This window comes from Xenopus laevis, chromosome 5L (assembly GCF_017654675.1).
Source record: "Xenopus laevis strain J_2021 chromosome 5L, Xenopus_laevis_v10.1, whole genome shotgun sequence".
Classification (NCBI taxonomy): domain Eukaryota; kingdom Metazoa; phylum Chordata; class Amphibia; order Anura; family Pipidae; genus Xenopus; species Xenopus laevis.
In genome coordinates, this window is record NC_054379.1 from 92012994 (window position 1) to 92028462 (window position 15469).

General features: G+C 38.3%; 1 protein-coding gene across 1 annotated transcript in view; it reads left to right on the forward strand.

Moving 5' to 3' along the window:
• The first annotated feature begins 327 nt into the window (after positions 1-327).
• Positions 328-15469, forward strand: part of LOC108716174 (E3 ubiquitin-protein ligase E3D-like) — a 60712-nt gene continuing 45570 nt past the window's right edge. Inside the window, exons 1-3 of the mRNA XM_041563758.1 lie at positions 328-413; positions 10845-10911; positions 12542-12667. Of these exons, the coding sequence (XP_041419692.1) occupies positions 328-413; positions 10845-10911; positions 12542-12667 (279 nt within the window). The remainder of the gene's footprint in view (positions 414-10844; positions 10912-12541; positions 12668-15469) is intronic.

The window sequence follows — 15469 nt, forward strand, 5'->3', positions numbered from 1 at the left end:
GAAATATTTTAGAACACACATTGAAAAAATCCTATGGTATGTCCCGGTTGGTTATAGATTTGTCTGTGGTTATTTGCAATGCTTGTGCTAAAATAAAGTATATACTTTTACGTCTGATTTTTCTTTAATATTTAAAGTAGAATCCCATGTTGTTGATTTAGTGAAGAATGTCTGATATTCCGCACAGCAGAAAGAGCATTTTGTAATAGACAAAAGCCATTCATAGTTATAGGAAATTTGCTGTAATAAAAAGCATTTTGTCATATGAAAGCCTTCACACACAATATCTGTTAATGCTGATTCCTGTTCTGTAATTGTTTTCTAGACATGCCTCCAATGCTGAAGGAAATCCTGAAGATTAAGAACTACACTTTTTACTGCCAGTCATGTGGAGAGCTCATAATCAAAGAACAGTAAGACATTCTAATGTACTATTCACAGAATATAATGTTCAAGATTCCTGCTAAAATTGAGCATGCTGTGATACAAAATGGTACATGCCTTCAACTGTCTGATGCTCCTCAGTGTGTGAAGGCTCCAGCCCTACAGCAAGGCTCAAAATGTCATTGTGTCAAATTTTGATTTATGTGGTGCCAATTATGAATGTAGCCTTTTTCTCAGAGCAGAAATACAAAAGGGAGTACATGATATTATAGCATAACAGCACGAGTAGGATTCTATGACTTGTGTGAGTATGGGCTGACTGGAAGGGTAGATAGATAGATGTATCTTAAATCACCATGGAGCAAGTTGTATACTATATCTGCACTAAGTTCTCTGGGAATGCAACCTACATTTGCTGGCAAAATTTGGGTGGATGAGAATAATGGAAGCAACAGCTATGAACAAGGCTTGATGGGCGATGCAATATTTGCAGTTATCCTAAGCTGAAAAGCTATCCATGCTATCAATTAGCTGTTGCAAACAGACTATGATCTCCTGAGAACCAAGGGCCATTTGGAGGTTGGAGGTTGATCTGTCTTTTTTTAGACCTGCGGCCAACTCGTACCCACTTACCCTAAGCCTGACCCAGATCTGCTTGCCTACCTTCGAAACCACATGGATTTCCACCCAACTCGCCCCCCAAAGTCACCGATCGCACCGTCTGATATTTACTTTAGGAAGCCTAGACTTTCATCTGTTACCCCTGGAATTGTTGCATGTAGCCCACCCCACTGCAATGGATCAGGTACCTGTAGGCCACCATAAATCTAAAGCCTAGACTTTCATCTGTTACCCCTGGAATTGTTGCATGTAGCCCACCCCACTGCAATGGATCGAGTACCTGTAGGCCAGCCATATATTGGGCACATGAAGTATAATCCGGCTTTATCACATTGTGGTTATTCTGTGGGTACCCAACCTGCTGCAGGACTCTACTTCAAACTACATGACCACAATGATATAAAAAAGGGTATTTCAGCTGCATTTATGTGAAGCATAAGCTCAATAATGAAGATGCATTTTGGTATGGAAGGAATGCCCATTGTTGCTCTGGTGAAGTAACCTCATCTTTAGACTTGAATGGTGCCCTCCATGACCAAGTTATCATTAAAAATCAAACAATTCCCTGGTTTGTCAAGCAGTAACTTTTGAACAAAGTGGCTCTGATAATTTATAGATTTATAATACACAAAAGCCATGAATATCCTGTTAATTATATCCTTATAAATGGTGAGTTCTGATGTCATCAGTTATAAACGGTGAGTTCTGATGTAATTTTAGTCACATGGCTCACTAAAACTTGTGTATTATAATAAATAAAGTACCCCAGTTGCAAAATATGAGGTTATTAGAAGTTATATTAGAAGATATTAGGAGTTCCATGACCTGTATATGGTCATGAAACATGTAACTTGTAATATCATTATATTTTACAATATGGGGTACTTTATTCACTATATATACAACATAGTATGGGAAATATAACCATATTATAAGTGCAGAACCAGTGAAGAATTCAAGAGCGTGCTGTTTAATTTTGGAATACCATCCAAACCTTGGGCTGTAAGTAGACGCTGGCAGTTCTTTGTTAATAAGGGTTAACAGGTGTAGGTATGTGCTGAGGCTAGTGAGTGGGGAGAATGAATTACCCAGTGAGCAGGAATCCAAAAAGTACATTCTCTCTGTCAGTGTCAATTCTGCTGCTTGATCTGATAGTTTAACATAATCCAGTTTGTAAAACTTCCTCAGATATGTTGATTTATGGCCGGTGTGGGAGTAATTGAATCATCACTTCATTGCCATTTCAGAAGGAATGTGGTGTTGTTTGTTACACTGGAGGTTTTGTTTTGATTAAGGACGTTTCAGTTACTGTACAGTACTGACAGATGTTGTGCCTGCCTGATATATGGGAGGAAAAGAATGAAGAGGCAGCACTTCTACTGCTATACATAACGAGAAGTGTTTATTAATAATAACCGCAGCATGCCTTCCTGCTAAACAGAGGGCCTTCTGTGTAGAGCATTAATCAGTACCCTATGGCTTTACATCTCATGCTGAACTACAATACTCAGCATCCAACAACAGCAGTATCTGATGGTGCTGACATTCATAGTTCTGAGTCAGTTGGAGGGTGGCAAGCTTCTGAACAGGGACGTAAACTAATACTTTATAATGCAAAAGAAACATGCACAATATAGTACTAAATATGTACATAGCAGGTTTACTTTAAATATTGTAATGTTAAAGCTAGCAATGATTATCCGAAATTTGTGCTATTATATGCCTGTACAACTGATGAATAAGCACTTATTGTGACCGATTCTGCAATTTTTCTTATGTTTCATGTTGTTTTGTTTATGACTTAAAGAGATGACCTAAATGTTTAGTCTGTTTTCATTGTATGGAATTATTTTCAGGCTGCTGAATAAATATAACTTGTTGTACATAAAACAGAAATGGCCCAGCAAAAAGGGACTCCTATGGGTGCACAGCAGCTGATGTGACCAGGCCATGCTGTAGAGAATTTTCAGGGACCTCAATTGGGTATTGTGACTGATTTTTAATAATAAAGGAAACCTAATGTTGGTGCACAATAAATACCTATCCTCTTAATTGCTCCAGCACATGATTTCCTTCTCTCCTCTTGAAGCAAATGCTATTAGGACAAAGAAAGTGGTATTCTATGGGGTGCTGTTTGTCCCAAATACATTCCCAAATACATTCTGTATAAAAATATCACTATTACAGAAAATGAATGGTCTCACATGGTATATAAGTATTTGTGACCATATACACAGCTACAAAAATATTCAAAAGACTCATGTTGTGTGGCGTAACTAGAGTGCGCCGGGCCCCCCTTCAAAAAATCTTCAGAGGGTCCCAGCGCACACCTAACCCCCCCCCCACCCACTTCCTGTCCTGCCTCGGCCCTGCCCACATCCCACCACGACTCCGCCCACTCCTGCCCCAACTTGCTTCCCCCTTCCTCACAGATAAGACAGTGGCTGGCGAGGAGGTTTTTTTTTATTAGCAAACCCTACAGTCCGGACCCCCCTGCGACTGCGGGGTCTGCTTCCTGTATAGTTACAACACTGCTTATGCCTATTAAAGAATGAGAACAAAATCTGGTTTGTGCACAAAAGAATATCATTACATTACAAGATACATTCTGTACTCTTTATTAACAAGTAATCTTCCTCAGATACGTATAACCTCCATGTAACAGCCGCAGTTATGAGTAAAGTTACTTACAGAATGATTTATGTAAAAAAAAACTTGGACAGAATATATAATGCTGTAACTTACTAGTGCATGCCAAGCTAGATTTTAATCACAAAATAAATGCTTGTGACAGAAAGCAAGATTTTATAGTATAGGATTCATTCTATCAACAAAATAAATCTCAGTTTCACAAAACAGATAAAGTATCCATTCTGTGAAGCAATACTGTCAGTTTACTGAATCAATAAGAACAAAGCTTATAGCCCTATAAAGCAACAAGATAAAAAGTTGCCAGCTCTATTCCACATGGCTGCATCATCCCTAAGGCAAAGGATACTATCTGGGCTGCTATAGATGGTGCCCTGTGCTGCATAGTAATAAACATGAACAAAGAACAAAGTGCTATTAAACACTACGGGGCAGATTTACTAAGCTTGAGGGAATAATTCGAAATGAAAAAAATTCAAATTTCGAAGTATTTTTTTGGGTACTTTCGACCATCGAATTTGATCGAATCAAATGATTTGAACGTTTCAAAGTAAAAAATCGTTTGACTATTCGACCATTCGATAGTCGAAGTACTGTCTCTTTAAAAAATACTTAGACTTCATACTTCGCCACTTTAAACCTACCGAGGTTCAATGTTAGCCTATGTGGACCTTCCCCAGCACTTTTCTAAGGTTTTTGTGGTCGAATAAAAATCTTTCGGTTGATCATTGATCGCTTAAAATCATTCAAATTCAATTTTTATTTGATCGTTCGATCAAAGTATTTGCGGTAAATCCTTCGAATTCGGTATTCGAATTCGAAGGATTTTACTTCGAGGGTCGAATTCGAGGGTTTTTTAACCATCAAAATTCGACCCTTGATAAATCTGCCCCTACATGTCCTTAAATGGAAGTTCTTACAAATGGCTGAGAAATATAATGCTGCCCTGATAATGATTCTAGAGAATGAAAAGTATGCAAAACATAAATATGATCATTTTAGGTGATATGGCTATTCTTATTGTTGTAACATGTTTATATGGGCATTTTGGTTAAGGATATTAATGCTGTTTTGCCATTGTCTTTTGATTGATATGCCTGTTTCCCTCATCCTGTCTAAGCTGAGAAGAAGCATGGGGCAGGCGAGATGTACCTGCCATGTTATAATAAATGCGACAAAAGTCCCGTGAAAAACGGGACAGTTGGGAGGTATGAAATAGACATGTCTTTTGTATATTTTTTTTATCTCTGTGTATGGTCACAAATACTTACCTGCTAAGTCAATAGGGCCGCGGCGCATGCGCAGATGGTACTGCGCAGCGCTTAAAAAAAAACTTTTTTCCCCCCCCGAATTTAATCGGGAGAGGGGACTGTCCAACACTGTTTGGGACAAACGGCACCACATAGTATTCACAAGGGGTGCTGATTTCTAAGTTAACCCCAGTGAATGCAATACCCTATTTTCCCCTGGTCTGGTCTTAACAAATTGGCACCCAGGGCATACCATTTTACTTGTTTGTCTATATACAAATTTTGGAGTCACATATACTGTTAAATATACCACTCCCACCTTTTATCTAACTCCCCTTCCCCTTTAGGACAATCCCAATGTATATCTTTATACCTAGGGTTGCCACCTGTTCGGTTTTTCTAAGGCCTGTTTGGGTCTCAAGTTTCGACCTTGTGAAAACTGAACAATAATCTGGCCAATAAAGGAATTATCAAGCGAGGTTAATTTTTTATTACAGAAACAAAAAAAAACAAATCAATCAATCAAAAATAATAAATTGTTTTTCCAAATCAGCATTGCTGTATTTCAGAGCTTTCTGGAAAATTGATTTCTGTATAATAGATCCCATACCTGTAATTAAAGCATTGGGGTTACTCATCAGGCAGAGTATAGACAAGAGGTTGCCAGCAGTGTGGTTTTGATCTGGACATCAAAACTTTCTTTCCGGTTCACAACACTGAGAAAACGGGATGGAAATCCAGCCAGTGGCGTCTAAGTGATGCGATAACCCCACCCTGATGTCATTACTCCATCTAATTCATTGTGCCTGTGTCGTTACTGCTCTACCTTCAAGGTTTGAAGATTTTGCTGAGGTTTGCGATCTTGCCATGGCCATTGAGTACAGAAAAGATTGAAATTTTACCTGCATGGCCTTGATAAAGGGCCATACGGCTTGAAACGTTGTTACATTTGTCCAGATGATTAAGCCGTGAAGTTACAATAAAGGCTTTTTTAAATAATATTCATGATTGGTGCTGTCTACTACAAATTCCCAGTTTATCATTGCATTTTAAAGACTCTAAACAGCCTTCAGAATAGCATACCTTCCTATCTGCATTCAGTTGCTTGTGCCTCATGTTCAAATGGAAATCAATCTGGCATAAACAGTAGGTATCTATTTGAAAGTATTCACAGTCAAACGAGCTGCAGATTTCATTTTGTGATTTAGGGAGAAAACTATGAGTAATTTTCGAGATTAAAAAAGGTATGTTTTTACCTTTTCTAATCCAAGGAGTCGCAATTTGGGTTAGACAGACTTGGGGGCAAATCCACTAAGATCCAAAGTTGCGCCAGAGACAGCTTTGCCGCACTTCGCCAGGCGTAGTTTCGCCAGCGCTACGCAAATTCACTAAAATATGAAGTTGCACTCAGGGAGGCAACAGTAGCGAGGTTGCGCTACTGTTACTTCGTCAGGCAAAGCAAAGTTACGCTAGCGATGCCTAATTTGCATACGGTGCGAAATTAAAATATAATGGACGTACATTCTGCAGCAACTACATTACACTACACAAGCCCAGGAAACCTTTAAAAAATAGAATAAAGGTGTTCTATTGCCCTACACATGTGCCCACTGTATCGTTGAGGAAATGTAGGGGGGAAGGAGGGTACCCCCAAAAAATTTACGCTAATTTTTATACTATCACCCTTAAAAAAGTAAATGAGCCAGAGTTTTTTGGGACTTTCAACTATTTAAACTATTTTTGGACAAACTCCTATCTATTGTATTGAACTTCGCCTGGTCCGTCTGACCTGGCAAAGTAAAGTCTGGCGCAAGAGGTAATGTTCAGAAAAATTCGCAAATAAGTGCATTAGCGTAGTTACGTCCCTTTGCCATAGCGCAACTTCGCCTGGCGTAAGGGTGCGAAGTAGCGCTAGAGTATGTCCACTTAGCTAGTGAATTTACGCCAGCACCGTTAGTAGGCGAAGTAACAAAATGACGTCACGCTGGCGAATTTGCGCTAGCGTTAGCCACAGTTTTACTATTGAGTGCTATTCTCATATCTAGCTCTAGGTGGGGCAACGGAGCATTTTAGCAGGGAGCTGTTATCTGGGTACCTTCCCATTCACAGAGATGAATTTTTCTTTATACTATTATTATTTATACTGTTATTATGATTCTACAGATTGTGCGCGTGACGTCATTGCATTGTGTGCGTGACGTCAGCATGTCGTGTGTGTGACGTTGGCGCATGACGTCACTTTGCGTGCTTCCTCTGCACCCTACCCCTCACCCCCTCAGCTCTGTCAACAGATTTCCTATGGAACTCCTTGGTGGAGTGGTTAAAAAAAAAAAAAAAAGTGTAAAAAATAGGCACCCCGAGGGCCGCCCCAAAACCATGCCACCCCAGGCACATGCCTTCGGGGGCCTTAATATGAATTCGGCCCTTGGTATGCCTGTGTACAAAAAAATATATATTTTTTGACAGTTTAGAACAATCTTTAAGAAAATGTGTTGCCTTCATTTGCACTTTTCGCTTCAAGTGACTTTAGGGTTTAGATAAAAAATACAGATCCACATCTTGCAGAATTCAGAACCAGATTTACTTCCCTTTTTCTCATAGCCTGAGCCCACAAAGAGTATCTCACACAAACCAGTGACAAGGGCTTGTTTCTATTGAAGAAAAATCTATACTTATCTAGGTGCAGCAGAATAACTGGACCCTGTGCTTTGGAACAGTATTAGCATTTTGGAATTTACAAAGCAAGTAAATACGGAAAGTCAGCCTGCTATTTGTAGGAAAGTAAACTCTATACCTGGAAGAGCTTCAAACAACTTAATGATTTTCACAAGATGCCAGCTTTATTCAGTAGTACGTTTTGAATAAAAATGGTTTATGCTATTAGCATATTGAATCTGTGAAGCCATAGAAGCAAACTCCAGCGATTCCTAATAGAGCTAGCATTTTCCACTAGACTTTAACAAAGTCAAGAATGTGTTGAAATTGCTGCTTTTCTATAGCTCTTGTACTCATTATACACTCCTGGAATATTTTATATACTTGCAGCTCACCTAGGGAGAGAAAAAAACCTTGTCTTAGAAAATTAACTGCACACCAAATAGAAGGAACTACATAACTATTCAAAGAACTTTCAATGCACTATATAATGTTTAAACAAAAGATTCTCCTAATCATTTTTTGTTTCTCTATATGATGTCTGTGTGTGTGTGTTCCCTATCTGACAGTGCACTGTGATTTACTTACAATGCATTGCTTTGTTCTGTTTACTTTGAGAAATAACAGCTGTAAGTAAAATAGTACATGCATTCTTTTAGTGTTAATTATGCACTCTGAAGGGTAAAATCACATAACTATTACAAGTAAGGACAATTTTTGCAATGGTTATGTGATTAAGTTCTTCCTCTGAAAGCCCATTAAAGGAACATTCTGCAAAACAGTTCGTTGGTTAATTTACTTTGGCAGTAATGTAAGGTGCATATTACAAAGTAAGTTATTAAGTGTTCATTTCAGAGAAGGTATGGCTCGTATAGTCCCTTAGATGACTTTTAGAGGACAAAAAATGCTCATCTAAAATTAATGATTTTGCTAAAAACAAAAAAAACACTTGTCAGCATTATATGTTGAAATAATCTCAGCCTTAATAACTGCAGCCCAGTGTGATTACTATTAATATTTTGACATATTGCTACAGGATTGTGTAGGTAAACATCTTTGTCAGTGCATCTGCTGGTGTATGACTCAGTTGTGCTCCTTGTGGAGCAGTTGTACTGATGACAGCATATAGCTAACTAGATCAAAGCAGTGGGCCTGCTGCGATTAACTGTGTCCATTGGACTTTTCAGTAATGTAACCTTGCTCACCGCTCTGTTAAGACAAGAATTTCCCAAAATGGCTGGTGCAAAACCTCTATTAGTATCTACTGTACAGAAATAAATGAATGAGGCATGGCTATTTTAGGCACAAATAATGGTTACTTATTAATTTGACTATCCATTTGAGATGCAGTAGTCAAGCAAATCTGTCAGATTATGGGAAAGTTAGTTCAATATGTTCAAGTACTTTAGCGTAATGGTAATTACAATTCTTGGAGGCAACAGTAAAGTGGTTGGAAATTATTTTTGTGGTATTAGTGTTAAACATTTATTCAGGGTTAAAATGGATTACTAACTAGAAGATCTACTTCACCACATGCATAATATCATTATATATATCATTATATATTATTCTTCCAGAAATATACTGCTGTTTTGGGTGGGGGAGGGTGTCTGTGTATGCCGAAATAATCCGAAAGACCTGGAAAAATACATCTACATTAAATTCTCTTTTCTCTGTAAGAGAATCAACAGTGTCAGTGACAGATTGTTGTCTGAATGGTCTGCTCCGCCCTCTACTAATAATGGGGAGAAGTACACCTTAAGGTTTTCTGAGGAAAACATTTTCCATTCCCAAAGCTGTGGGGTGCAGGGTGTGTGAGTGCAGGGTGCGTGAGAGGGATATAGTGAGAACAGTGGAAAGAAAAGAGGGGCACACAGCCTCCCACATATTTTAAAGGCTTAAATTCAAGGTGTTTGTTGAACCTGATCTGCCTGTCCAAAACCATTCTTTGCTTGCACTGGTGGGCAAAAATGATCTTTTGGTGTGCAGAGAGGTGGGTGGGTCAGAATAATAACTAAATGATGTATTTTTACACAAAAATTGTATGAAATTTGTATGTGTCACACTGAAAATGTGCTCAATAGAAGTTTGTAACAAAATAACTATTCGCCATGCACGTTTTTATACTCTTTGCAACTTTTATTACATTTCCCCCTCTTAGAGTTCACTTTGGGTGGTTCTCTTCTTTACCAGTCATATGTGGAGTTCATTTTCAAGAAAGCCTATTGAAAGCCTATATGTGTGAGATGGCAAACTACTAAATATAAACCTTCTGTTATACAGTAAGTATTATAAGTAGGCAAGAAAGAACAGAATACACCATTGGAACTGTTACTGAATTACCTGCTGGCGCATAGTTAAAGCCAGTTTTAGTAAGCCTCACCAACCAGACGGAAGATAGCATTTAGTGCTGTTTGAAGCAAGCATCTGACTGGTTGGTTTTGGTTATAAGACCACTAGCAAATTTATTTTATTATATTACCCCCATGGTTATTTAGTGATGGTTTAGAACTATTTTGGCACAATCTGTCAACTTGGCTAGTGTGAAACTCACATTGCAAGCAGCCTGTGCTACCCACTGAATTTACATTATTTTTTCCTGGTTCCCTGAAAAACGTAAAATGGCAGTTCTACTGCACTAAAAATGATGGCTAGACAACATAAAGACTTGCAGAGTAAGGGGCCTAAAAAAAAAACCTTCACCAGTGATGTTGCTTATAGCAACCAATCTGATTTTTGTTTTCTTTTCTACCTCTTGGGTGACTGTTGAAATCTAATTGCTGATTGGTTGGTATGGACAACATCACCGGTGTTTTTCTCCAATGTTTTACACAGCATGATAAATAGGTCCCTGAGTGTAGGTTACTGAGCAAAGTATCTTTGTACTATGCACATGGGCAAGCTCTTTGCTGTTATGTGTGTTGTAAATGAGACCTTGTAATGCCCCAAGAGATGCCTTGATGCACAAAATAATTTGCTATAGGGAGGCAGTAAAAGAATTATCTTGAGTACAGGTGAATGTTATCCCCCAGAAAAGTTGAACTGCATTGGCTCAGTAAAAATGGCTAAAGGGCAGTTTCACACAGGGGGCCATAACAACCTGCTGAAAAATACTCATGCCAGTTTCAGCCCCTATGCAGGCAGTAGCCTCCTCTCCTTTTCGTATTTGGAACCATTGTGTTGGCTACAGAGTGAACTCACTCATCAGATTTTGGCACGAAATGCAAAGTCTAATGTATAGGTCTCTACCACATTTTAAGCTGCAGCAATGCTACCTTCTTTTAGAAGCCGTCGTTTGACTAGGGGACATCGCCCACTGCTTCTTCTCTCTATCTGCCTTGGCTTGCACATGGTAAGCCTGTCTTTGAATATGTGTATAGTCAGTGATGGAGCAGTGCAGTAATAAAAGGATATATGGAGTTGTGTGTGTAAATGCCAGGGAGAGGCCAGGGAGTACTTCACATTTTGCGAAATGTATTTTGTAATTTTTAATTTAAGGCCTGATGAGTTCTAAAAAGGCCTGCATGTCTGGCTCTGCTTCTGCAGGAGATTATTTACTGTATATAAAGTTGCAGCTTCTACAGCACATCATATTTACAAGTGTGGGGTAATGGCACATTAAGGGACACATTTACAAAAGTTCAGGCCTTTTCTCCTTTGCAAATATGAGTAAAATGTTTTTTTCCCATTGATAAAGTCAAATTATGCATGAGAATTTTTCACACAGTTCCTTATTTGCACATTTTAGGAGTTCTTATCATGGCAGTCTATGGCTTAATTGTATGGGGAATAAATTGTCAGCAGTAATAGGTAGAAAATATGTTAGTTCCCTGGCAAGATAAAGTAAAGATTTTAGTTAGTGAACCATAGTAAATGTTCCTTAATATGTTAATGTGTCTAAAGCATTATAATTTTTGCTGTTTCTAGACCTTTAACAAAATATTTTGTCATTTATATGTTATAATATATTATAGAACACTTCTTTGCTGCTTATAGAAATGTGATATGTAGTATAAATGTAGTATTAATTTCACATCAGGTGCTTAGTTAAATTGGTGCATGTTTTACTCCATAGTCCCTAGTGTCTCTTACAAACTAAGGGGCACATTTACTATTGGTCGAATATCGAAGGTTAATTAACCCTCGATATTCGACCGTCAAAGTAAAATCCTTCGATTTTGAATATCGAAGTTGAAGGATTTACCGAATTCCCTTCGATCGAACGTTCAAAGGATTTTAATCCTCGAACGATTTTCCTTCAATCAAAAAAAGCTAGTAAAGCCTATGGGGACCTTCCCCATAGGCTAACATTGGTGCTTGGTAGGTTTTAGGTGGCGAAGTAGGTGGTCAAAGTTTTTTTTAAAGAGACAGTACTTCGACTATCGAATAGTCGAACAGTCGAACAATTTTTAGTTCGAAGTGTTCGATTCGAAGTTGAAGTCGTAGTCGAAGTAGCCAATTCGATGGTCAAAGTAGCCAAAAAATACTTCGAAATTCGAAGTATTTTTTATTCTAATCCTTCACTCGAGCTAAGTAAATGTGCCCCTAAATGTGTCAAATATAAATTATGTGATTATTTCATTTTTATGTTCTTAATTGTATTCTCAGCAATAAAGAGCACACAAAACCATATTTAGTTCTGGAAGCTTTTTATGTGTTATTTGTGTGTTCCTTTTCCCAACAAATCTAGTATACTTTAATAATTATTATTAGTTGCTTGCCCAAGGTTTAAGGAGAACTCCCCCCCCCCTGTTTCCCCTACATAAGTGTTAATACCTGTAAATTCCCCATAGTCTTTAATTACCCCTTTGATGCAGTGTCAGTGCAGGGCAGCTCATGTGCGTCATCTTCACCGATTCCGGAATCTTCGGGTCCCTTCGGCAATTCCCGCGGCTGTCAACTCATGCGCAGTTGTTTGGGACTGTAAAAACAGGGAGGGGGGTCTATGAAGGGTAGGGGTTTTCATTCGTTTGGGGGTTTAGTTCTCCTTTAAAGAATGTTTTCTGGGAGACACTTTCCTTTTGTTGAATAAAGAATATATTTCAGACCCCCTTGTAGAGAATAATGAGAAGTCATCAGTTCCTCGTTTGGCTGATGCTAATGCCTTGGTAAGTTATTAACACTAATGACATAAACTAATTGGAACATCCATATTGCCCAGTATAACTTTATTATTCTAAATGAGATTTATTTTAAATGGAATAGAACAGTGTAATCTTTCTCACTTAGTGTTTCCAAGTTTTTTGTCAGATATCATGTGAAATGGATTAGGGGAAAATAAGGTTGTAGTTAGTTATTAATTATCTTGATTATATATTGCTTCCCATCCATGCATGTCATCACAGGAGTGTAAGGAAAGTAAAGGAGATTGGTTACTTTCAACCCTTTCACTCCTTTCATCCCTTTGTTTAACACGTTTCCTCCAGTATCTTAAATCTGTAGAATTTTTAGATTTTTAAATTAGAGGAACAACAGATGCATATCTGTATAGCATAACTGCTATATTTTTTGCACCTTGCACCCTGCCCTGCACTTGGGTGTTAATTCTTCAGAACGAAGCCCCCCAAAACCTTTGTTGATGAATGCTGTATTTATCGGAGAAGCAATGTATTAATGGATTAATGAAGGGTAGGCTGGAAAACATATTTGGGAAACCCTCCTCGCTTGTAGTAGATGGTGCCAATGGCTGTAAAATACAGAGAGGCTGGATTTAGTGCAAGGTGCAAAGCACAGGCCTTAGGTTTTTTAATACCCTATTCATAGGAATAATACACCCCACCACACATTTCCTGGAACCATATGTTGCTAGGGTTTCCTACCAGGGACACTGCTATCCTTATAATTTACAACAAGGGTACATTATACATTTTATAAGACTCAAGTCATAGATACCCTGTAAATTATATCCTTGTAAACGGTGATTAGTGATGTCATCAGTTATAATCTGAGTTTAGTGATGTAATTTCTGTAACGTGACTCACTGAAACTTGTGTATTTTAAAATAGGAGGATATTAGAAGTCTCTTTGAAGTTCCATGATCTGCATAAAAACATTCAGCCTTCAGCCGGGGAGGTTAACAGTCTCATTGCAATTAAATCCCCCTAAGTTGGCTTCCCTGTGAAATGGAAGGAAGACCTACTGTCCTTAGATGAAGATAATTGTTGATGAAGTCAAGTAACGTGTAACGTTCCTCATTTCTACAATGGATTGTCAAATGCAATGCAAAATACTACATCAACTGGCTAAGATTTCCCTTATCTCAGTCAAAGATAAGCTAATTCAATACAAAACCTTTAAAACCTTTAACCATCTATATATTACCCCTAATAAGTACGGGTTCCTAATGATACTTGTCCCAAATGCAGAACTGCATCGGCAGGTTTCTTCCTCATGATTTGGAATCTTGTCTCGAGATTCTACGTGTTTGGAGCCTTTCCTAAAGTAGTTGCTCCTGTAACTTTCCTACTGGGAGTGCTAGATGATATTATTCCTCTAAAATATTCCAGGCTAAGGATCAGAATACTAGTGTTCTATGCAAAAAAAACCCCATACCTATGCATTGTATGACAATAGCACCTCCTACACCCAAAGCTTAAATATGATCCCACTATGAAAACTGAAGTATGTATATAAAGGTAAGTCCACTAAATCTAACAAGATATGGGTCCCTGGTGTGAGGAGATGCATTGGCCGACCAGTTGCCTTTGTGATTTGTCACAAGCTCATACCCTCAGATGTACCTCGGTTGTTGTATTATTAATATTTTTTTTAATAGATTTTATTCATGCATTTTCAATTGTAGCATAGTACAAATTTTGAAAAGAAACAGAGACGTCATTGTTAAAATTACATCTACTGGATAACTGAGCTTTCTATTCAGGTTGTAAATATTTTGAGGGCAGCAGAAGAGCACATGGTTTTGGTACATTGGGTATTGTAGTGTAGAATTATCTAAAGAAGTACTATTGGCATCCAATTAACATTCAACCAGGGCTTCTGGATTGGCATGCAGCCATGGGACCCAAATTTTATCAAATTTACAGAGACACCCAAATTTAATAAAATATTGTAAGCCTGCATGATTATCCGCAGACAATTTTCCAGGGGGGGGGGAATGGGCAAGTTAGCTAATATCACATAGGGTAGCATCCCACTGAAGATGAACCTATTTATGACAATGCAGAAGATTACCTATTTAAGGCTTGCCTTAGGTTAGGAAGTATAAAAAACTTTTTGTGTTGTTGGGAATTAAATTTACAAAAGTTCCTGGAACTAGCTGGAGATATCAGCAGTAACGTAACTAGGGGGCGTGCCATGCCACCCTCCAGAAGAGATCTTTTTCAGCAGTACGTGTGCACCGTTGGCGGGCCTGAGGGGGTGCAGACCCTGGTGTGATCACACCCACTGCACCCCCAGTAGTTCCACCACTGGATATCAGGGTGGGACAACTGCCCCCTCTTGTCCCCTTCTGTGGACACCCATGGAAGCCTGAACTGAGGCCACACACAATGTATCAGATATTTTCAGCACCTTGGCTTTTAACATATTTCTTAATGGAAAACCTGCCTGTGTTTAATATGTAAATGCAAAATAAAAATTTGTCTTTAAAAAAAAAACTGAATATGTTTGGAGAAAAAAAAAAATAGGCTACCCATTTGTGTCAAATTGCTTGAATCTTAATAATTGATTTGCCCTTGAAAAAATATATACATACTTTTTTATTTTTTGGTAAAGTAGGCCAGTGCTATCAATAACAATTGCTTTTCTTCCTATTGTGCTATTGATGATTATGCAGTTTGCTGTACTTTTGCACAACTTATTAAAAACGGTGTAAAATCACACAAGAAAAAGCTGACTTGTCAGCTGAGCTAGTAATAACCTGATCCCATGTGGTGGGTGGCAGAAATCTG